Below are 25,470 nucleotides of genomic sequence, written 5' to 3' on the forward strand. Positions count from 1 at the left end.
TTTCTTAAACTCTACATTTGGCAAATTGAATTAAGCAATAATTTTTGCATAATGAAAGCTATATATTTGTTTCTTTTGTTAATTGTAAGCAACTATGATTTTTTAAATTAGAATATCCCACAATTTGTCACATTTCGGTCCTCTGGCAGAATAAAATCGACGTGGCCCTGCTGGGCATCCCTGACATTGGTGCTTTTGTGACTCCCAAATTCCCCCCGGGAAATCAAGTAATTGTGATTTTGGAAAAAAATATTTCCGAACTATTTCTCTTTATTATTGTCTGGTTAACTTCGATTTATAAAAATATCCCGAAGTCTGTACTGTGTTTTTCCCGAGAAAAGACAACTACCGCCAGGGGGCTGTCCACCCGCTCCATCAGTTGGTTTTACCCACCGACTCCATTTCCCAGAATGCTTCGCGTTGTCATTTCTGATTGCTTCCACCATCCTGTCTGAGCAGACGGAGAGGAAACAGATGACTTGTCTGCAGCATTCAGGTTGAAACCAGCCAATTAGTATCTCCAGAGCTCAGATTGAAGATATTTAAAACCTCGAAGGACCGACTTTAAAAGGTAAGAACTACGATGGTGCGGTTTAAACCGTTTTAGATTCATGTCTTTAAGCTAGCGAGCTAGCTAGCAGGAGGAAAGCTGAATGATGCTGGTGAACGAACCTCTGTTATTGTGGCACTTTAATTCAGCATTTCAGATGCACCTCGTGTTTCACTAATTTCTGCTTCTCCATTCTTGAATGGACGCCATTCTAAAGAGTTCGTTTAAGCTGATGAACCCACAGTGCCACGTCTGTTAGTCGTCGGTTGGTCTGTTTTTGTTGCGTTTCCTGCTGCAGTTTGTGGTCAGCTGTTGGAGCTGTGAAAGTGTTGCATGTATAAACCCATTCAGCTTAAATTTACAGCCAACTCAACCACTATCTCATCAGTGCATTTAATAAACTAATGATTCTGTGGACCCATTTTAGTGGGTCAGATATACATGTTTGGCATTGAGAGCTGAATGAAATGCATTATCCGTGATTTTATGACATGCAAGTCGTGTGACATGACTTTGCTACTAAACTGTAACAGTTTCTGTCATATTTTAGATACTGGGTCAACAAGGTGTGTCAGCTGCACTTCACAAGATTATTATCCACTACTGGTGTGTTTGTTGTGGCAGGTGTGTCCACACACAGGTGAGAATAAGCCTGTTGGTATGAGCTGGCCACCTCATCCTTCCTTTGTGCTTTAATAACAGCTTATAATATCAGTTTATCTATTCCAAGTATGTTATGAACTTCTAAACTGATAAGAAAAGGCCCATAAGTGTCCAGTATTCATGGTTTTGTTTTATATTTCTATAGCTGTGTTGGAATTAGGCCATTTCTTTAATACCACATCTTACCTGACCTCATGTTATTTTAATTGTTTATACCACTGACACTACTGAAGCTTTACGTCTCATAAGACAAACATAACAGAGTGATAACTTTATCAAAAATCCCATTGTCTAAATCAGAGGTTCTCAACCTTGGGGTCGGGACCCCCTGTGGGGTCGCGAGACTCTGAGAGGGGTCTCCAGATTCTCCCCAAAAACTGAGAATTTTTTAAAATTACATTGTTACAACTTTACACAAATTTAGCCGAATTTTAACCCATTTTCATTGTTTTTCCCACCAATTTTAACACTTTTTTGCCAGTTGAAAACCTGTTTTTTCCCATTTTAAACCCTTTCCACCACTTTTTTCTTCCTGTTTTTGACACTTCTGAACCAATTCTTGCCACTTCAGCCTAATGTTGCCTCTGTTGACCTATCATTGCCACTATTAACCCCATTTCTTCCAATTTTTACACCCATTTTAGCCACATTCAAGATAAGATATTCCTTTATTAGTCACACAAGTGGAAATTCTAAATCATTCCATTTCACTATCCAAATGCCCATTTTTGCCAGTTTAATCAATTTCTGCCAATATCTGCCTTTTTTTCTTTCTCATGTGACACTTTTTTGCAAGTTTATATTAATTTTTCATCCCATTTCAGCAAATTTCCACCCATTTTTGCCTATTTGAAACCTTTCCAGTAACTTTTTAACTCACTTTTAGTGCTATTTATGACAATTTTTGCCCTTTTTAGTTTTTCTTTTTGCAATTTTCATCCCATTTTTGCCACTTCTAACCCACTGCATATAAAATAAGGAGGTGTTAGCCCTCATTTTTTCTACTTTTACAATCCAACTTCACCTCCCTTTCCACCATTTTATGCCATTATTAACCCATTTTTGCTATTTTAATCTCATTTTTGCCACTTCTAACCCATTTCTTCTACTTTTAAATCCAACTTCTCCTCCCTTTCCTCCATTTTATGCCATTATGCCATTAGGGATTTACATTTTTGAGAAGGCTATGTACTACACAAATTATTTAAAAAGATATTTTATTTCTTTGATAAATATAAAGTATGAATATCACAGCTTAATTTTACAGTGGACCATGATTTTGCTGACCTCCATGGGCCCCCCGTTTGGCTGGACCCTAGAAAGCTCACCCATTTATCCCCCCTTATGGGTGTCCTTGTCTGCACATGACTATTTTTGAATGTTCATGACTGTTTTCAACCACCTTCAGGTACAGTGGGGGTCCCCGATCTCTGGCACCTTAATTTTGGGGGTCGCGGGCTGAAAAGGTTGAGAACCATTGGTCTCCATTACAGCAGCAGCCTATAACAGTGTTGCACCAATGTATTTGTACAATTCAGGCACTGTGAAGAAGTTTGCCTGCAGTGTTAAATAATTAATGAAATTACCCAGTATTGGGTGCGTCATAGCAAAGTTTTTAGTAGGAATGCATGATATAATTATCAGCATAATAACGGTTTCTGCAGATATTAGTGTAAAAAGTTAAATATCCGTATCAGCAGATGTGACACTTCATCAGTTACATCAGTATCGGTATCAAATTGTTTTGAATTATCAGGATTTTCCCTGCATATAAAATAAGAAGGTGTTCGCCCTCAGCTCTTGAAGTTCTGACGTCATGAAAAATGTTATTTTCTGTCAAATGATGTCTTGTAAAATCGGGGGAATACGTAAAACGTTGCCTGTAAAAGGTGTTTGCTTTAGCCAGTTAAAGGCACAGTTTACACGCACATGTATGCATAAGATCAGCCAACATTTGAGCCAAGGAAAACCCTGGACATACCGTATATCGACAGAAATCCAATATCCTGTATCCCTAGATCTTAGGCAAACGTTTTTCTTTGCCAGTTAAACATATTTTAGATGTCATACTAACTAGTGCTACACAATAAATGTAATCACAATCATGTCAGGCTGTGCAATTACATAATCACATAAAAGGCTGAAATATTTTTGTATTAAGGAGTTCTTAAAAAGTTTACAAAGTGCCCGTAGAAAGGCTTTTAAGTTTTACAATAGTGCTGCTAGTGCACTTTTTAGAAGTGCCTTTATATTAATAAAAGGAAAAAGGTTTCTTTTTGGAAACATATTGTTATTTTGAAAGCAGTACTGTAAAAAAACGTCAGTTTTTTTGTGCTTCTTAATATTTGGATATCTTGAGAAATACACACTTTAACATTATAAGTATTTTCTGCGTTTTCCTTGATAACAAAACAAGCAGACTCCTAATACCATTGATGGATTATATCACAGTCGCAAATCACATTATTGTGCGGTATAATGGCAATTGCATATTAATACTAGGGCTGGGACGATTCACTTTTCTCCCGATTCGATTTTTTACGATTTTTTAGGTGCCGATTCGATTTAAATTGCGATTCTACGATATTGCCGATTTTTGCAATCTTTAGTTAGCTTTTTAAACACCAGTGAAAAAGATGAATGATAATGATGCCTACAGACTATATCATGAAAAATACACATCACATGTGTATAACAATACATCTAGAGAATACAAAATAGTTATAAAATGGTCAAGTGCAGGATTTCTCAGTTTATTCACAACAATTTAGTATCAATTTCACAGAATTTGACACAGACTGAGCTAAATACTGAATATGAAGTGCATTAAGTCTATACATATGTGTGTAGTATATATATGTATCACTTATTATGTAATTTTAAGTTAATATCGAATTTAACAATGTAGAATTAAGCTATTTAAAAAATATAGAGTCCTGCATCATCTCGCATTTTTACCTATCTTTGTTAAATCTGAAGATGAGGATTTTCCCCATTTGTTGCACTGAATTAAAATGCTACCGTGATTTTTTTTTAAGAAAAGGTGAATCAATTATTATAGAGTGAATGTACTCCAATCCTTTATATTTCATATTTTATCAGTTTTTATGTCATCACATAATGTGTTTGTGGAGGGAGATTATGGGAGACGAGCTGATCGTCACGTCCAGCTTTAAGACTGATGGACTGTGTTTTGCGGAGGGCATGACGTGACAGGCCGGTATTTCTTTCCTGTATTACCGAAGCCGTCATTCTTAACGACACTACACGGGACAGGTCCTTACAAATAATACGACTGTGATTATGGTAGCATGAGTAGAGACCAGCGGTAGCTTCAACGGGCTTGTTTGTTGACGTTAGCTGTTAGCTGTAGCGCTAACGCGACGATGCCTAACTAGTAGATTCGTTGTGTTGTCTCAGTATTTTACTCTGGCGTGGCATATCTTGCAAACGACTGTCTAACTCCTGTCTAAGTTTGTGCTGTCTTTACTGTTTTGGAAGCCAAAATAAGTCTACACATCCACTATGAATGCAGCAGAAGCCGCTCTGCTGGGTAGGTACAAGCAACCGGCTCACGCAGACCGGAAGTCTCGTGTGATCTCATTGTCTCAAGAGAGAAGAGGCAAGAGTCAACTGCCAGCTAGCGATGCCTGCCGCCAACTAGCGGTCAGGAGGTGAAATTACATCACAAACTACCGCACCAACAAAGTGAATAATTAGCTAATTAATTAAATATCGATACTGCATTTTAAAATATCGATACAGTATCGCGCCAGGAAGTATCGCGATATTTCAGTGTATCGATTTTTTTGTCCCACCCTTAATTAATACCCAGTCATGCAGCACTAATACTAAAGGTCTAATCTAAGGTAAAAAATAGATAAATAAAACAAAACGAAAGACAGTCAGAAAAAAGACAGATCTGTCCTGATTTATTCACAATCCTTAGCAGGTAAACAAAGACATACAATTTCCAAATGCATATGCTGTTTAAAACATGAATAATCTGTCAACTGTTGTGACAATTTTTACAGATGAATCATGGTTAATTAATTAACTAATTGTGATTTTTGTGGAAAATCCTAATTTTCTCTTAAACTTCCTCTGCTTCTCCCCTCAGTCTTTGCCTGGTTGTATTTAGGGCTGGGCACTTATTCGCAAATTAGATTAAATCGCAATATGGCCTCAAATCGCAGAAGATGCAATATTTCTTTATTCCGAAATCTGAGCCAAAATACCAATTACATCTTTTTCTTTGCAGCGGAGATGTTGTGCATTACATATGCAATCATTCAAGTGTATTTTTTTTAAGAAGAGTCTGCAAAAAATCCTACGTTCTTCATTTTTGTACGTTTTACTAATTGAATATGAGAATGATATGAGAAGTATCATTCTCTCCAATACAAAAATTCATTTCAGATTAACATTACAAGTTAAAATCAGCACAAGAAATTCTTTTTTCAAAAAAATGTTGGCCCTTGTTTAATCTATTATTGTGTTGATCATAAGGAATGATCTATTGCTTGTGTTTGTTGAAAGTAACATAAGATGAGGAACTCCAGAAATAATCGCATATCAAATTGCAATATTGGGGAAAAAAATCCCAATTACATTATTTTCCCACATTGCTCAGCCCTAGTAGAGACAGGCTAACTAGCTGGAGAAGCCTCGACAGAATGAGAAACATTCGGATGATGAGTACACAGCCTAGCCTTTCCTTCCTCAGCACAAGCATAAAAACACCATGTAAGCAGGAGTGCACTCAAGAGTGGAGGCAATGCTCTGACTTTGCAGTGTTTCCTCACAGACTATCTGGGGCATACAGTTCAATATATCTGCTGATCATTTAAGAATTTTTATTCAATATTTATCCACATGAGATCGCCTCCTGTGATCAATAAACTAGACTTTAATGTCTGCCTTTCTCTCTGCTCTTTGCGTACACATTGCAACATTAGTGTGTGTTTTTGTTTTCTTCTTGCAAAAGAAAAATCATAGATCTTCATATCTGATATGCAGGAAGACATTAATGGTGTGTAAAACAATTTCTGAACACCACAATAGTTCCTGTTTTTTTAGTTCCTGTGTTTTTACAGTCTTGTTTGACTTAAAGATTCTGTCATTGGTCAGAAGTCTCTCAGTTCAGCTTTATTAGGTCTGATCTTAGAAAGTGGATCTTGTTTTAATGTCTTTTTTATAAGGAATTAGCTGGCAGTCATTAGTCATGCTTAGGGAACGATAGTTGGAGCTCTGCTACTACAGAAATATCCACAAATATGCTTTGGTCTCAAACAGGCGTGAGACTCAGGCGTCTTTCTGCATGACTGCAGACGGAAAACTACAGAAGAGAAACAGTTTGACAAATTCTTCTGAGGAATCCACTAATCCGTAGAAATCCTGTGACCAAGTCAGCTAAGATTTGAGTCAAAACAGCCTGAAAGAAACGTAAACGGTCAACAACTCTGGTGGCTTTCTGATGGCTGAAACAGTCACAGACAGGTAAAACAGTGTTGGTCTACATCACCCAGTGGAGTGTCAAGGTCGCTGCGTATAAATGCAACCAGTCTGTGTGAGGTGTATGCCCATCCCTAACGCACTGACACACATTCAGACTGTAGAAAGATGGCCCTCTGATCACATGTGGGGCAGTTTACAACACCGCATCACAAGTTAAGAGGGCTGTAAAAGTTCTTCTCTCTGACTCTGGACTGGGTGGACTCATACAAGCACCAGAAGGCTGGGAGAAACCATCACAGCTTTGACTTAGATGTTTTTATGGTAAATTTACAGTTCCCAAATTACAGTGAGGCAAGGCAAGTTAGTTTATATGGCAGAATTCAGCAGCAAGACAATTTAAGGTGCTTCATAGCAAACATAACAGAATAAAAGGGCAAAGGTAACATTAGAATAGGACGTTATACAACAGCTATTTTATTTATTATTTTTGCACAATAAAATGTAAAAATGGATAATACAGTGCTTTAAGAGGCATGATCTGTTATTAATATTATTGATAATAGTAGAAATTACTTCTCTTTAGCAGTAGACCTTTTTTATTTCTATGCTGAAACAAATATCTTGTTTTAACATCAAGTATTAATTTAAAGTCTCATCTTTATCAGGCTAATTTCATCAATTATTTCAGCTTAATGGTATTAGATGGTACCCATTTTTAAATAGTTAAACTTTCCCATATTATTCTGCTGTATGGTCTTACCCCTACTGTATGATTTGGGAATATAATCTAATTGCATTTTTTTCCACAATTTTGCAATTGCAATTAATATGCAATTATTTTTTAAGTTCCTCATCTTATGTTTTTGTCAACAAACAAGCAAGAAATCATTCTATATCACAGTCAAGACAGTATAAAAATCTAGTTGCGACTATTGTGACTCACTGAAAATTCAAATTTGAATTGTTGTATTGACGAGAATAATGGTTTTACGTCTTCTCATTTTTATTAAGATAAACACAAAAACGTGAAGTAACATTTTCCAACTATTCTAAAAAAACTGACACTTGAATGGTTGCGTACATGTAGACTGTTAAACACATTTCAGGTCAAAGAAACATTGCACCTTCTGCGTTTTAAAAATTGCAGTACACACGTCTGATTTAATCCAAATTTCCGGTTAATTGCTCAGCCCTGAAAAAACACATTATACAAGGAGCGGGTCCGACTAAGCACTCGCTGGCTTGCAAATACAGAGAACAGACTTTCATTCAGTCCTTTTACTTAATGCTTTGTGTCTAAAGCATTCTTAAAAAAGCAACTAGAGCGTATTAAAGGGGTGGTGCAGAAGAGAAATGAAGGCAGAAGGTCAGAAACTCATCACACATTAGCCACACGGATTAAAGCATGCAACCACATCCCCACACAATATACCCACACAATACACACACACACACACACAACCACACTGAAAAACAAGCAATGAGATCTAGCCATAAACTGATGCAAAGAGTGAAGTTTTCAGTCTGCTTTTAAAAGTGTTTACGCTCTCAGGTCTGCGGGGAGGTCGTTCCATTTACTCAGGGTGTAGAAGCCAAAAGCAGCCTCGTCTGTTTTGGAATAAATGCGTGGAGTGGCCTAGAGACCGCTGCCTGTAGACCTGAGAGTTCTGGCTGGTGCATAGCTTATTAGCATGTCTTTAATGTGCTGAGGTGCTGGGAAGTGATTCATAGTTGCAGCATTGTTTTCACACGTCACAGGAAAAATGAGTTAAACAAAGACCAGAATTTGTCTCCTTAAATCTTGCACTCTCTCTTTGAAACGGCCCCTTTTTTCTTTAAGTAATATAAGGAATAATAATCTAAAACTATTATCAGACAGCTCTGCCTAGCCGTGACATCACCTAACAGGAAGTTTATGGAAAGTTACAGATTACTTTAGTGCCTAAAATAACCAACGACTACCAGTTAAATTCATCTACACATAAAAATGAGGCTGACATAAATTTAAATGTTCTTTGAAACATTTGATGGTTTTAATTGTGCCTGATGTTGCTGCTTCAGCACGTACTTAAAATAATTTTTATCACTGACTCACCCCAGAAAGAAGAATCAAAGTTTTTCTTGCATATAGGGTTGTTCCGATTCTGATACCAGCTCCTGAAATCTGTCCAGTACCCCTCAAAGTGCAGGTATTGGTATCAGCGAGCACACGAGTTTATGCAACGATCCGATAGCGTTTGGTTTAACTTCATATTTTGCTTCTTTTAGCCATGCTAACTGTTAGCGCTATGAATTGGAAATCAACCCTTTTTCTCTGTCGGAAAGCACTGTATGCACGATCTACAGTTTTAGAGCAGTGAAGAAGAACCAAAGGACCCACTGTGGCAGCAAGGACTGAAGGCTGTGTAACAATTTTTCTCTGAGTGTGATCATTGAAATGCCTTCCAGACTGGCGCTGTCGTACACGACAAGAAGTGACACAGTTTATAGAAGTTTGATAACTTTTGAACCATAAATCGTTGCCTCCTACTTGTTGTTTCTCTTGAAGCTGTTGTGCCTTCCCATTGATGCCTTTAAATCCTTTGCGGCAGCATTTTCAGCGAGCCTGGAGTTTATGTGACATTTGGGGACTTTGGTGACTAAATCCACACCAGTAAACCTGACATTGAACGTCTGTTTGTCCATTTAAATTTAATTAGCTTGAATGCAAATATAGGTCTAAAATAATTTGCTAGTCTGCACAGTCCATCCAAAAAGTCCACACTGATATCAGGTCAGTACTCGGTATCGGCCGATACCCATCATCTTGGTGTCAGAATTGTATCGGGAAAGAAAAAATGGGATCCAAGCATCCCATTTTTTGAGAGGACCAGAGTTCACTGCTTTGCTATGAAGCATGAGTTTACATGAGCGAGTCCTTCTTTTGACAGGTTCATCGTTTTACAGATTAGCCCAGCGTCATCATTGACATGCATACTTTAATGATTAAATAGCACGTCCGCCCAGGCAGTGGTGTTGCTGTTCTTGAGGCATCTGTTCTAAATTTTCTCTCATTACACAGCACTGTCTTCATGACAGAATTAAAGCAATTATATGTAATTTTAAATACACTGGGATACGTTTTTCTACAGTAATACCTCGCCTTAGATACGTTGCTGTCATTTAAAAATGCGAATTTGGGTCACAGTGATACTTCCCCAAAGACTTGTCTGATCACTGGCATTAGTTTAGAGTTGAAGTCAGCTGTAGCTTTTAAAGAGATGAGAAGAGGAAGCTTTAGAGGGTGAGAGATCCTGGATTTGGGAAATGAAAGTATGTGACTCGAGTTATAGTAGTTTCTTGTATCCTTTATGGTTTTTCCTTATGGTTTAAAAAGTTATGTTGCAATGGATCTGACTTCCCTTCGCAATATCTTTGTATCAGAGTTCCTGACCGTGCAGGCAGCAGTGAGTTTTACTTCCTTAGAGGTAGTTAGTGCAATCATATCTGACTGAGGATAAGGGCAAAAGTTTTACACTGTTTGCATAAAAAGGAAATGAACAGTTGGACTGAACCAGCAGGATGAAAACAAAATGACTAACGAAACAAGATGACCTAACATTAGCTCATGATGTCTTTACGGTCGGTTCATTAAGATAAATATTAGTTAAGGATCAAGGAGATCTTTATTATTATATCTGCGGGACTATTTGCACAGCCAGCAGAGCCATACAAAGCATTCCTTGAACCAGAGGAATAAATAAAAAAAAATTTTAGGCACATAAGACAAAACGGTAAAAATGAAGACTGCCCATAAAGAGGGATGAAGGAGAGAGCTTTCCAGGGATTTTACGGGCCCATGGAGGTCAGCAAAATCATGATCCATTATTATTTTAAGGTGTGATAACTGTAATATTCTATTTTTTCATTGGAATAAAAAACACTTTTATTAATGCAACAAATTATTTAGTATTTATTTGTTTATTTATTCATGCCATAGTGTATAGCCTTCTTAAAAATGTCAATCCCTTTTCTTAAAACAGAATAGAAATGGGTCAAAAGTGGCAAAATGTGTTGACAGAGGCAAAATGGGAAGAAAAAATGATGGAAAAGTGGCTAAATGGCTTACACCTCCTAAAATGAGTGCAGAAGGTGGTGAAATGTGATTACAAGGGGCAAAATTGGTTAAAAAAAAAAGTTTAACAGGAAAAGTTCAACAAAGAAAAAGATGAATCACAAGTGGGAAAAAAGGCAGAAAGAGTGGTGACAAGTGGTTAAAAAAGATTTGTAGTGACATGGTTGCAGTGTTAATTTTGGCAGCTATTTTTGATTTTAGTCTTTGTTTTAGTCTTTAAATGAAATGCATTTTAGCTTTAGTCACATTTAGTCATTTCTATCCTTTTCAGTTTTAGTCGACAAAAACTCAAAACCTTTTAGTTTAGTTTTAGTCCATAAAAGTTCTCACATTTTAGTCTTTACTTTTAGTCCAAGCATTTATTTTCTTGTGTAAATCTGGTGCCAAATCATGGAAGTGTGTTCTCTGCACTCTGCCTAACCTGGGTCTCTGCTTTTTACAGCTGAGAGGAAGAAAAGATACAGCCACAGTGTTTTTGACAGATTTACCCACAGTGGAGAAATATCATGGATTTTTAATGTCTGATAGGAACTAAATTACATTTTAGTCTAGTTTTAGTCATCCTGATGAAAACCAAACTTTGATTTTGTCAGTTTTAGTCATCACAGACCTATTTTTGTTAGTTTTAGTCTAGTTTTTGTCATGGAAAAAAAGGCTGTTGACGAACATTTTTAGTCAGAGTTTTAGTCAACGAAATTAACGCTGCATGGGTGAGAGAAAAAAGTGATGAAAAGGGTCTAAAAATGTAGCAAAAATGGGGAAAAAAGAAGCAAAAAGCATCAGTTCCAAGCTTGACACACTTTTCAGCTCCAACCGAGTCCAGACTATTAGCCAGGATAGCTAGCACCAATGCTACTGTCCAGCATACATACAATGATATTATCACCTGGGGAGGGCCCATTCTCTGGGTTTGTCAGGGGCACAGCCAAATCTGTGAGCAGGCCGGGTAATAATAATAATAATGTTTAATAATTACATATTACATTGAGTGGTCAAAAGGCTAATGGCAGTGGGATTAAAGGTCACTCTGTCCTACATGACAGAGGGATGTATGCATCTAGATGAAGCAGCAAGAACGCTGTAAAAAATAGGATCTGGTTCATCCAGGATCAACGGGGCCATTTTAAGAGTTCTAAGTTTGAATGAGTCCGGATAAAGGTAAGGGTTTAAATGTAAACTCTGTAAAATGAGAACGTTTTTTGTACATCTATATAGACTTAATAGATGTAATCACAGCACTTTAACTATGCAACTCCAGCTCTACTCAGCTGACACGACTTCTGTTAAAAATATATCACTATGTCTTTCCTTAAAGAAAAGATTGAGATTCACACAGCTTCATTAACCCCAAGGGCAGATCAGTTTTTGCAGTGTTCCCAGACCACACCTAATCTAATCAAACTCTCTGATTTCTTCCTCCTCCTGCAGATGCACTGATGACGTTCCCCTCCACAAACTGAGTCCACATCCCTAAACCCGCCCAGATTCTGCTCCAATGATCCACCTCCTCTAAACCCACCACAGTCCACCTTCTCTTGCTCAGTGGGCGGGGCTGGCCCGGCCGGGGGACGGCGGTGGGCGTGACGAGGGATGGAGAGCTGCTGCAGCAGCAGCGCCGATTCTCGGCTGACTGGGAGAGGGGTGGGGTCTATTAACACCATTCCCATCTGTGCACGGGTGGAGTCGTATGAATCCGGGGACAAGAAGTGCATCTCTGACGTGAGGAGGACGTTCTGCCTCTTCGTCACCTTTGACCTCTTGTTCATCACCTTACTCTGGATCATAGAGCTCAATGTAAGATGGATTTGTTGTTTACCCCTTCATGATATGTTCTGTTTTTGTCGATAGCACAGGGGTTTTCACTGTACATGTAAAAAAGTTTTACATTGGCTGTGCCAGGTTGTGCTTACAGGTCATTCAGAGAGTACTCAGACCTTCAATTTTTTCAGTGTTCTTATGTTGCAGCCTGATGCTACAGTTGAATAAATATTTTTTTATTCTCATTGATCTGAACTCAGTACCCCATCATGATAAAGTGAAACAGAATTGTAATTTTTTTTGCTAATTTATTACAAATTAAACCTGAAATATCACATTTCTCAGTTTTCAGCACAGGTGCATGGACTGTAACCTGCAAAGAGGAATGAATGTGCCGGTCTGATCCCGTCGTAAATATTTGGTGCTCAACTTCCACAGATTTCTTGGTGTTTGCTTGACTTCAGAGTAGTTAACTTCTTACATTATTGATCATTCTGCATGGGGATAAAAGAAAAAATCTTTTTTGCTTTCCAGGGCACTGGTTGGCTGAGATAGCCATGCAGCCGTCTCTTGCCAGATTTTGAACTGTCTTGTTGTGTCATAAATCTTTGGCCTGAGCTTAAAAAATATCAAACTCATGATGAAAGCTTATCCTAGTATCTGAAACCTTAACTGAGGTTGTTTAGACTAAAGATTAGGGCTGAACAATTTGCAAAAATAATCTAATGGCGGTTATTTTTCCCAATATTGCGATTGCGATTGAATGTGTGATAATTGTTAGGTGCCCACTTAAGCTACCTTTTTGCCATTAAATACTGCTTGTTTCATTTTTTCCCAACATTTTGCCTCCTCTTTTTGACCCTGTTTTTTACCATTTTTTGCCCATTTAAGCATCCTGTTGCATTACATACCACTTGTTTCCTATTTTTTTTGCCCATTTTTGCTACTTTAGACTGTTTTTTGCCCGTTTTAGTCACTTTTCGTTCATTTTTTTGCCACTGTTGGACCATTTTTTGCTACTTTCTGACCATTTTTCTAATTTTCTCTCAATTTTTGCCCCTTTTCACACATTTTTGCTGCTTTTTGACCATTTTTGCCACCTTTCACTCAGGCTATTTTTTTGCCACTTTCACCCACTTTTCAACACTTAGATTGCGGCTCTTACAAAGGTTTTTTCCAACAATTTGGCTCTTTGGTTGAGCAGGGTTGGGTAACACTGGTGTAGAGCATAAAATATCTACTGCAAAAATTGTATCTGGTATTCTGACACATTTCAGGTTGAAGAAATATAGCACTGTCTGCAATTAGAATATTGCAGCAGGCCATATTGTGATTTAATCTAATTTGCTATTAATTGCCCAGCCCTACTTGAAATGCAATTTAAAGGTCATATATTATGCAAAAAAACTCTTTTTAAGGCTTTTCTAGCAAAAAAATCAATTCCCTCCCCCCTCTCTTTCTCCACCTTTCAGAAAATATGTGCTGAAACAAGCCGTTCTCAGATTTTACCCTCAAGATTGTCATAAGGGGAGTTAGCCCCACCATCAGGTTTGGTTGGCCCTCACCTCCCCTCTCAGCTGAGAGAGTCACATCCATTTCCTGAGAGGGGCGTGGTCAGGGGCAGAGTCATACAGCTCAGTAACATTTAAAGCTACAGACACAGAAACAGCTTGTTCTGAGCAGGGCTGGAACAGAGGGGTTTATAAACATAAAAAAATCCAATACTGGATTGTTTTTCAGCAACAGACTTCACAGGCATGCTTTGGGGACTTCAGAGACCAATATAAACTTGTCTTAAAGGGGTAAAATATGTGAGCTTTAAGGTGACTAACTCATTGTGTCTTCATTTACTATCATAAATGATGAACACAGGCAGGAAATACCCACATTTTAAGTTTGTTTGACTACATGTTATCACAATAAATGTGTTGAATTCAGCTGACATGCCACCATGACGGGCTGTATTTTCTGTGCCAGATAACTCCAAAGCTCTGACTCATCTCTTAGTCAGCTACGACTGTAGCGGCCTTTGTAAGTCCATGGTCAAAAGGTTGTGTTTGAATTGTGTCAAGGCAAACAGAAACAGGTCAGGTGCCACTGGAGAAGCGAATCCAGGTCATTTAGTCATTAAACTTTGTGCTCTGAATGAGGAAGTAATTTTACTGCAGCACACATTACCAGAATGCTCCAGTTTCAGTGAAGTAAACTGTGAAAACTGATGACAAATACTTATTATATGGTGGGAGGGAATTTCAGTGGCAAAGGTTAAACAGTTTTATCTGCTGTGTGGAAGAATGTTTGGTTCTCTGTGACCGTAAAAACAGTCAGACTGGAACCAGTACGTGTTTACGGGCTTTCTTCCGTCTTTGGAAATTTTTAGTTTCCTCTTACTGTAACACTGAATGTGACCAGGAGAGGAGCCTCATTCCTCACCTGCAGAGAAAAAAGCCACTTTTGCTCCAGGCAACTCTAAGACAACCAGCGCACTGCTGCAGAGCACATATGTCTGAAAGCAGCCAGCCCTCCGCTTTGGGCTGTATTACCCAACAACCTGACTTCAAGACGACCTGACCCTGGTACAACGAGGGCTGTAACCAACCTCACACCGTCCACTTGCTGAGCCTCGATCAGAGGTACTGATCGGCACTGAAGTGTTCTGCCAGATTTCCCACATCTGCCAATCAGTGGGGGATTCGGTTCTAGGGTCTCCCCTCTTTGCAAACCGCTGCTGAGGAATCCTGTCGGTTCTAACATCTGATCTGATGGACTGTAAGAGTGTTTCACAATTTTTATGTCTAATTACCGTCCATCCATTCATTATCTAGATCTCTTACCTAGTCTGGGGTTTCGGGGGGGGGGCTGGAGCCAATCCCATCATCCTTTTGGGTGAAAGGTGCTGCACACCCTGGGCTGACATAAAGAGACAAACAACCATGCACTCTTTCATTTTAGAGTCACCACCTAAAAAGCATGTTTCTGGTTTGTGGGAGGAAGCCAGAGTACCTGGATAAACCCACACAAGCATGGGGAGAACATGGAAACCCCGCAGTCTGACCAGGCTCTGAACCAGGAACCTTCTTGCTGTGAGGCAACAGGTCTAACCCCTGTCCCATGGCAGCCCCAAATTATCTACCGTAACATAAAATGCTTGTAAAGATGCACTGTTTTCCACATGAGTGATAGCTAAAGCTGAAGGCATTATGATTGTAGGTCCTTCTGTTTGTGTGTCCCTGAACAGGAAGTTAAAGAAAGAGTAAAGCTTTATAAACACTACTAAATCTTGACATGCTTGGAGTTTCAGTGCACAGTTCAGTTTCAACAAGCGGCACTTGGTGCCAAAACCATCATTCCTCTCATACTGATAGGACCAGTAGAGCTGGTGACAAGGCTGAACAAACTACACCCTGTCAAACAAGGACTGCACTTTGAGTTTTTAGTCCATATTTCTGTTTTTTCTTGGCTTTTGCTACCCAGGGTTCCCTGCTCTGCTGTAAAACAGAGGCAGACAGTAAAAAATGAAGAGACAGAAACTTTTGGTTTCACCTCTCAGAGGATCGTTGTCATTTGTCTGTAGCTTCCTCATTTGGTGGTGTTTTGTTTTACATAAACTGCTCAGTAGAGACTTACTGTTAAAAAAAAAACAAGCTTAAAATACCAGGGAGGTGTCCGACTAGAGTGAGAATTAAAAGAAGGAGGTTATTTATTCCAGAAACTCGAACAACATTAGAAAAACAAAACCAGACTAATGAGTGGCTGAAAACGACTACATAGAGGTGAAACTTTTAGATCTCTACCCCTGTCTGTAGCTTTGTCTTCATTTACAACTGCAAAACCCACGATTCCAAAAAAGTTGGGACATTGTGTAAATCTAATAATTTTGACAGCTATTTTTAATCTCAGCCTAAAGGCTTCGTCTGAAACCACACGCTCATTCCCTACTCCCTATCCACTCTATAGTGAGCAGCATATATAGTAGATTCAACTGCAAAACAGAAAAATGATTTCAGACACTACTCCGGCCACCGGCGATGACGCCGTCTCACAATTAAAACGTTTAGCAACAACAGCTCACAGATTTCCATGACAACGGCCGAGGATCGAAATTAACAGTAGAATTTCACTGGAAACTGATACTAAACGTAACATATTTCACACAAAAATAAAAATACTAGTAGATAAAGTTCTGTGTCTTTAGTGGCAAAATAGACATTTTTGTGGTGTTTTGCATAAAGATGATGGTCTCATGTCTTGTAATCGTCAAAGAGAGATAAAAGTTTCTCCATTTTGAATCCTTAACATTTTCTTACTGATTAAAACCAACAAACAAAAAAAGCATTTAAAAAAAGTTTTTATATGTGTTTCTGTGCTCCTCTAGTTTTTCTGTCATGTTTGAGAGCAGCAACCACAATGCATGATGGGAAATATTGCTGGGCTAGTGACCATCGGTTGTTCATTACTTTTCACAATGCATTGTGGCAATGCTCACACAGAGTTCGAACACCACTACAAAATGGCGTATTCCCTAGTGGATGAGTGATTTCAGACACAGCCATGGTCTTTTGATAACATGTCTTTTAGTCTTAGTCACATTTTAGCCATTTCTATCCTTTTTAGCTTACACTACTTTTAGTTGACGGAAACTCAAAAACAGTTGAGTCTAGTTTTAGTCCAAGCTTTTATTCTCTTGCCTAAATCTGGTTCTAAGTAATGGCAGTGTGTACCCTGCTAAACCTGGGGTCCCTGCTTTCTACAGCTGAGAGGCAGAATAGCTACAGATGCATTGTTTTTTCACAGATTTACCCCAGTGGAGAAATATCATGGATTTTTATTGTCCTGTGAAAACTAAATTACATTTTTAGTCTAGTTTTATTCATCTTGACAAAAACTAAGTTTACTTTTTGTCAGTTTTAGTCATCACAGATCTGTCTTTTGCTAGTCTTACTCACTGAGAATAAGGCTGTCCATGAACATTTTTAGTCATTGTTTTAGTCGACAGATTTAACACTGGTGTAAATGTCACTGTCTTGTTTTTGGCAGGTGAACGGTGGCATCGAGAAGCAGCTGGACCAAGAAGTCCTTCATTACGATTACCACGCCTCCTTCTTTGACATCTTTGTGAGTTTTTACTTTTCACTGTCCATGTTAAAAAAGGATGAATTTCTTATTTTTATTATTTTTCTCATTCCTGTTTTTCTTCTCTTATTCCTCTTTTCTTGTGGTTACTTTATAATTTATTTCAGACCAATAAAAACATAAGAAATAAATACAAGACAGTGGATAAATGGACAAAAGGATAAAAACACAGTTCACAAATTTACAGCGACTAAAACACAAAGGGTGTTGGTACCAGTGTTTCCAGTTAAAAGATGAGAACCTTGACCCGGACTGGGAGCCGCATGAGTGTCAAAATGATTTCATTTTCAATCAGTCAACCCTAACAAGTGCACAAGCTGTTTTTGCCATTTTATAAATACAAACTAAACCACTCAGAAAATGTAAAACCATGCTCATATGATGTCATTAATGCTCTAAAATCATATAGATCATGTTAAAAATGAATAATTTTACACAATTAAATACCTATCTTTAGGCGTTTTCCCCTGTAAACAATGCCCAAGTCTGAAATAATTTATGTGAATAAGTAAACAGGGATTAATATGGCATTCTTTGCATTCCCAGACTGTGAGGGATTCCCAACATTCCCAACAATTAAACATAAAAAATGTGTTAGGGAGCAAGAACAAGCTACATGCAGAAAATACATGATAAATGTTTATTTCTCTGTTTCTTAACTCTCCCCCTCTGTATAATATTTCATGTCTTCACTTCCATCTCCCTCCCTCTTCACACCATTTCTCCCAGTCTTTCAAGTCAAACACACATGTAGAGACGAGCAGTAGATTCAAGATTTTTTTCTTGGAAAAAAAAAATAAAAGCCATATTTGTGAAAAGAAAGACCGGCGCCACTCCTGTACAGTATGGCACACAATACCCCATTAGTAAAATGTGTTCTATACTGGATTCAAATGATCATATTTCCCATTTTACTCGGCCTGTTGTCATCAAACTAAAACAGGAAGAAAGTTTAAAAATCACACTTCCGACACAAAGCAAAAGCAGTGTAAAATGTGGTTTTGTTTTCATGCTATCACAAACAAAAATAGTGCACAGTCACATCAAACCAGTGTGATCTTTGACTCTGAATGTTTAATCAACACATAAATTTGAACATAAAATTTCTCAGCACAGCCTGAAATATGAAGACACAGTAGGTTACAAACATGTGGCTAACTCTCGTCCATCTTATGCGATCTGTTGCTTGTTTTTTTATTTTTGCTTTATTGTAGTTGCACCACAATTAAGCAGTATAAAGTGTACTCTAAGCCTTTGTCCTTTCCCTTCTTAACTTAAGATAAGATAAGATATTCCTTTATTAGTCCCACAAGGGAAAATTCCAAAACTTAACTTCCTCTCCATCTTTCCTTCTCTCCCTCAGCTCCTGGCTGTTTTCAGGTTCGCCACTCTCATCCTGGCCTACGCCGTCTGTAGACTTCGTCACTGGTGGGCCATTGCAGTAAGTCCAGACTTTAAAGGCAGTGTTATAACAGTATTTAGACGACAGAATGATCGGTCGCTGGGGAGAAAACTGGGGTTGGGCTGAGACCTTCCAGCTGGTTATTCAGTTAGTTAACTAATGAGCTCACATTTGACTGAAATCTTCTGAGGTTGGACAATCATAGATGTGATAAATCCAGGTAGAGTAAAGAGAAAAAAGCAATTCTCAGAGTAATGAATCCACCAGGTGAGAGCCACTGCTCGATGGTACAAGAATTTACATTTAAATACGACAAAAATCAGGAGTGTTTCCTAAGGTAATAGAACAAGACAACTTCATTTATATCATTGTCTGTTGTGTTGATAAAAAAAATGTCCTTTTTGATGAAGATTACATAAAAATAACCCCTCTTTGATACTTCTGGGTCTGATTTGTGTTTCCTGTGTTTGCTCAGATCACCACTGCAGCCAGCTGTGCTTTCTTGATCATTAAAGTCATTTTATCAAAGGTAAGACTGAATCTGAAAACCATTATTACAGTTTCTGTAATGTTACAGCTCCACCTGCTGGTCTACGTCAGAACTACCATTTACTACTGATGTGTGTGGCGTCCTCAAAAGCTTGTTTAAAATGTATTTCTAAACTTTATTCTAAATTACTTATGTTGTATTTTTTCTTGTAAATATGTAGAAAGTTAAATGATGTGTGTTGCTTTCTCCTAATGTTTTACTCTCCTTTTTAAACATCACAAACTTGTAGTTTCATTATTGTACCTTACTTTATTGCTCTTTTTCTTCTGTTTTCTCATTTCAGCATTGATATTTATAAATGAAATAGATCTAATGGGCTTAATTTGATTTATTTTAAAACAGAGATATCTATTATTTTAGGCCATTGTTAATCATTAATGTTATAATAAAGACTATACCCTATTACATTGGTTCCCAACCTGGGGTCCAGGACCCCCCTGGGGGGGCAGCAAAGATTTTGGGGGGTGCGAGGCTTTGTCTGCTCTGAGGCTGCCAAAATTAGATTTGCAAATATAGACTAAAACCATGACAAGCATGTATTAAGTAGATTATACAAAGGTCTTTTGATAATGAAAACATGCAGAGGCTTTTTTTAGGGTTTTATTAGTGAAAAAATTAAAATCTGTGTTGTTTTTTGGTGGCCGTGTGTCACTTTTTCTCCTCTCTTGGGTCCTGGGAGGGCTCTGCTATTCTTAGGTACGTGTGTGTGTGGTTGTGGGTGTGTGTGTATGTGTGTGTGTGGTTGTGGGTGTGTGTGTGTATGTGTGTGTGTGTCGGGGGGCTCCAAGGAAAACACTGCGCTATTATAATAGATCAGTGTTAATCACCATCAGCACAGCACTAGCTGTTTTCAGCCTGTTACAGAGGGGACATTAACCTTCCCTCTATGTTTTTCTGAATCTAAATGAGAAGTACAAGTAAAAATTATCACTCCCTTTAAGACAACAGTTTATAATGCATTTCTAATAAGAGTTAAAATAATCACAATTAGATGTTTGTTGAAGAATTCACAAGATTAGCAACTTAAAGAATAATTGCTATTAGGTTATTTTCCCAAATCCTTCTGCCCTAGTAGTAGTAGTAGTCGCTTTTATTCAGTCACAACACAAATTCCAAAGTTTTACTCAGTGTAGACATTTTTAACAAAGTCAAAAATCATATGTTGAGTAGTGACTGATAGACACCGGCAACAGTCGATCTTACATTTTTATCAAATTACGCAACTGACTTCCAGAAATGCAAAAAAACCCACATCTGTAAGCTTCAAAAATAGCTTTACTACCCATTGTTTTTAGGAAGTTTTTAAATTTATGTAGGCATAATTTCAGAGTTTAACTCCAGATATAGACAAACATCTCCTCTCCATAGCTTTTTTAGCTTTTTGTATGGTAATTTTAAAAAACACCTCTCAGATGATATCACCTCTGAGAAGAACGTTTGTACCCTAATAATTACTTGCGTCGTTTTGTAGTAAAACAAACCATAAAATTTCATAACATGGTAAAGAGTGGATCTGTGTGAGCACAATACTCAGCTTTATTTATAATATGCATGGCTCACTTTTGTAGTTTAATTATTGAATTAATGGTCGTTTTAAAGCTATATCCTCTCATTTCCACACAATACGATATATAAGGTAGAATAAGTGAGTAATGGCCTAACTTAACCTCTGTCAAATGTAAAAACCCGGTTCATAAACCCTTTGTACTGAAAATGAAAGCTATTGTCTGTGTGCAGTTGCTGTCTCAGGGGGCCTTTGGGTACCTGCTCCCCATCATCTCCTTCGTGTTGGCCTGGATTGAAACGTGGCTGCTGGACTTCAAGGTTCTGCCTCAGGAGGCCGAGGATGAAAACAGTGAGTCCGAGCTTCTCTGCTCTGATTACATCCAGGATTAATAAATGATGAGAGCGATCCATGCAGGTACTTTACCTGGATGATGGCCGCCCTTTTCTGAGTGATGGTGTTCATCTAAAGTGAAGGCAGAGGAAGTTATGGGGTCTCCTCAGGGTTCCTGCTGATCCTTTAAAAACTTTGAGGTCATAAATGTCTTAAAGGTTTTTTTTTCTCTACCTTGAAGTCTGACAGTAATAAGAGTAATTAATATTACTGTATATGTGTTACTACATAGAAGAACATGGGAAGAACGCTAAACATGCTTTTTGTAATCTATTTTAGATAGTAGAGGGAGAACATGTAGATTTAGAGAGTCCTGGGTTACAATAATAGAATTACCTCCAGTTTAAATACTGTTGCCTTTATGTTGATGTTGAAAGATCTGCAGACGTCTTTATTAGTATGCACGGCAGTCTCTGTTCATGTAACTCCCTCTCTGTTTTCCAGGATATCTGTCCATCATGGACGCCACAGAGCGAGCGGCTCTCATGGGTCCGGGTCCTTTATCTGACGGACAGTTTTACTCCCCTCCAGAGTCTGTGGCAGGTCTGACATTAACCCTAAAATATACAAAAACATCTCACTAACATCAACCGGTTCATTTCTAAACACAAGAAGATGAACTGAAAAACCCTTTTACCAGTCGTTTAATTTTTTCAATTTTTCTTCTTGTGTCAGACTCTGATGAGGAGCTGGACGACAAACATGATCCAGAAAAGGGGTTAATCAACGGGTGACTTAACAGGTAACACTTGCTAGGATTCTTTGAAGAAACAATATGGAGGAATTCTGAGTCTCTGAATGCAGCTGCCCTCATAAAACACACATAGTGCTGTTTCCTCTCCTCATAGAGAGCAAGCCATGTAGACAAACAGACATAGAGCTGTTTCCTCTCCTCATAGTGAGCAAGCCATGTAGACAAACAGACATAGAGCTGTTTCCTCTCCTCATAGAGAGCATGCCATGTAGACAAACAGACGTAGAGCTGTTACCTCTCCTCATAGAGAGCATGCCATGTAGACAAACAGACGTAGAGCTGTTACCTCTCCTCATAGAGAGCATGCCATGTAGACAAACAGACGTAGAGCTGTTGCCTCTCCTCATAGAGAGCATGCCATGTAGACAGACAGACGTAGAGCTGTTACCTCTCCTCATAGAGAGCATGCCATGTAGACAGACAGGGTAGCTGTTACTCTCCTCATAGAGAGCATGCCATGTAGACAAACAGACGTGAGCTGTTACCTCTCCTCATAGAGAGCATGCCATGTAGACAAACAGACGAGAGCTGTTACCTCCTCATAGAGAGCATGCCATGTAGACTCTATTTTACTAATTGTCTGTATGTGGAGCACAGTTAAGCTCACCCTGACTTTCAGCCCTGATTCCAAAAAAGTTATGCTGTGTAAAATGTAAATAAAAATGCAGTGCAGTACTTTTCAAATCTCAATAATCCCTATTTTATGCACAATAGAGCATAAAAACATATCAGATGTTGAAACTGAGTCATTTCACCATTTCATGAAAATATGAGCTCATTTTGAATTTAATGGCATCAACATGTCTCTAAAAAGTAGGGACAGGGCCACGTTTATCATTGTGTAGCATCCCCTCTTCTTTTAAAAACAATCTTTAAAAATATGGCAAGTGAGGAGACCAGTTGCTGGAGTTTTTGGAGAGGAATTTTGTCCCATTCTTGTCTGCTGTAGGATTCTAGCTGCTCAACAGTCCTGGGTCTTTGCCAGATTTCTCTTTTATGATGCTCCTAATGTTTCCACTTGTGAAAGGTCTGGACTGCAGCCAGGCCACTTCCGGAGCCAGATTCTTTTACTGTGAAGCCAGTGGAAAAGTCAAGGCCTTCCCTGAAAGAGATGTTGTCTGGATGAGAGCAGATATTGCTCTAAAACCTCTCTCTACTTTTCAGCATTGATAGTTCCTTTCCAGATGTGTAAGCTGCCCATGCTGTAGGCACTAATGCAACCCCATACCATCAGAGATGCAGGCTTTAGGACTGAACCAGGAGAACAAGCTGGATGGTCTCTCCTCTCTTTAGTCTGCAGGACATGGCATCCAGAACTTCCAACAATAATTTCACATTTGGATACATATGACCACAGAACAGTTTTCCAAATAGCCTCAGTCCATTTTAAATGAGCTTTGGTTTCTGGATCCTGTTCACATTCGGCTTCTTCTCTGCATGATCCAGCTTTAACTGTCATTTGTGGATGACACAGCCAACTGTGTTGGCAGACAATGATTTCTGGAAGTGTTCCTGAGCCCATGCAGTGATTTCAGTACAGAATCTTGCTCACAGAAATCTCTTTGAGCAATGGACAATGAGGGATTCTCTGAATCTTTTGCTGGTATCATGGACTGTAGATGGTTCGATATTCAAACTCTCAGCAATTTTACATCTGAGACTCTGCCTCTCTAAAATGCTCCTACCCAGTCATGTTACTGACATGTTGCCAATTAACCTAATTAGTTGCAAAATGCTCCTCCAGCTGTTTTTTATGAGTACCATTTACTTTTCCAGCCTTTTGTTGCCTGTCCCTACTTTTTTGAGATGTTTCTTCCATCAAATTCAAAATGCGTTAATGTCCTCATGAAATGGAAAAATGTCTCAGAGTCAACATCTGATATGTGGTTTATGTTCTTTTGTGAATAAAATATGGGTTTATGAGATTTGACAAGCATTGAATTCTGTTTCTATTTACATTTACCCACATCCCAACTTTTTTGGAATTGGTAGAATTAGGAAAATGTCTACCCTATTTGTAACAAAAAACCCCACTGGTGATTGGTGATTTAAACTTTTTTATCAGGGGTACTTTAGTCATATTGTTTAAAAGAGCACATGATGATAAGGTTGACCAGTATCTCTAAATAATGGAGAGCTTTTCTGACTGGTAGTTTCTTCTCTCTGTCTCTTCAGGATCTCTGCTGCTGAATGTGGACGTTTTCTCCTGCTGAGGGAAAACTCTGCCTTACACATTCTGCTGTTTTAGTTTTTATTTCACAGGAACTTTTTGAACACTTGAACCCACGACTGCACCACGGTTTATATCAGCCTCCTGCATGAACACGCAGACATGAGAAAGTGCTGCTTTAAAAGCCTTCAGCTTCACTGTTTCGTGGTTGTTTCCCCACATTTAAAGGAACTCTGGGACTTTGAAAAGACTTCTGATGAACGGAAATGATTGCAGAATCATCTCGGACTACAGGATATATGTGAAGAATATGAATTAAATCAGCACACAGTGCTGATTCCAGTGTCAGAGCATCATTCATGTGCTTTAGTGACACCAGGGTTTACTAAATTCTCAGAGAAATGTCTTACTGTCGTCATGTTTACGTTTCTTTTTGATAATTGTCATGCTCTGATTTTAAGCTGATGTAAAGGAGAATAATCTCCATGAACTCTGCATGAAGGAAAGTTTTTGGCCAGTATTGAGCTGAAATGAAGGAATATTTATGAGTCACTGTGTTAAATACCGCTTTAACGGCCACATATGAAGACATAAAGGACATTTTGCTGGTAAAAATGCTGTTTCTGAGAGAACACAAGCTTTTTATCCTACCTTAAACTGAATGAGCCATGTATCTGCAGTATTTACAAAGAGGAAACTGTTGGAAAAACTGCTGTTGGAGCTCTTTATTTGAAAACATGTACATATCTTCATGCATGCCCTGCGAGCCAAACAGTTTTGTTTTTATGAAAGCTTGTCTGTAAAATAGAATCATTAAAATGTGAAATCTACTTTTGGATGTTTTATTTCACTTTTTTGTTTGGTGATTTTAAGTGGAGGAAGAAAATATTTTGAATGTACTGGTTTGTAGTATTAAATCACATCAGCAGGCTTTTTGTAGACATGAAAACAGAGAGAAGGGTTTTTTAGTATTTTCCACTTTTCTGATTTATTTATTTATTTTGCATTTTTTTCACACTCAA

At 38.3% G+C, this 25,470-nt stretch overlaps 1 protein-coding gene across 2 annotated transcripts; it reads left to right on the forward strand.

Annotated features, from left to right (window-relative positions):
- The first annotated feature begins 436 nt into the window (after positions 1 to 436).
- On the forward strand, positions 437 to 25,257 carry stard3nl (STARD3 N-terminal like). 2 transcript variants are annotated; one of them, XM_041802516.1, is made up of 9 exons: positions 437 to 571; positions 12,213 to 12,578; positions 17,580 to 17,657; positions 19,039 to 19,116; positions 19,553 to 19,606; positions 21,365 to 21,482; positions 21,969 to 22,067; positions 22,200 to 22,266; positions 24,454 to 25,257. In XM_041802516.1, exons 2-8 carry the CDS (start codon positions 12,375 to 12,377, stop codon positions 22,256 to 22,258), a joined length of 690 nt encoding a protein of 229 aa, XP_041658450.1. In that variant the 5' UTR covers positions 437 to 571; positions 12,213 to 12,374; the 3' UTR covers positions 22,259 to 22,266; positions 24,454 to 25,257. The 2 variants fall into 2 exon arrangements, with proteins under 2 accessions (XP_041658450.1, XP_041658451.1); XM_041802517.1 differs by lacking the exon at positions 437 to 571 and adding an exon at positions 1,109 to 1,190.
- Positions 25,258 to 25,470: the final 213 nt, after the last annotated feature.

The sequence above is a fragment of the Cheilinus undulatus genome, linkage group 13 (assembly GCF_018320785.1).
Source record: "Cheilinus undulatus linkage group 13, ASM1832078v1, whole genome shotgun sequence".
NCBI lineage: Eukaryota > Metazoa > Chordata > Actinopteri > Labriformes > Labridae > Cheilinus > Cheilinus undulatus.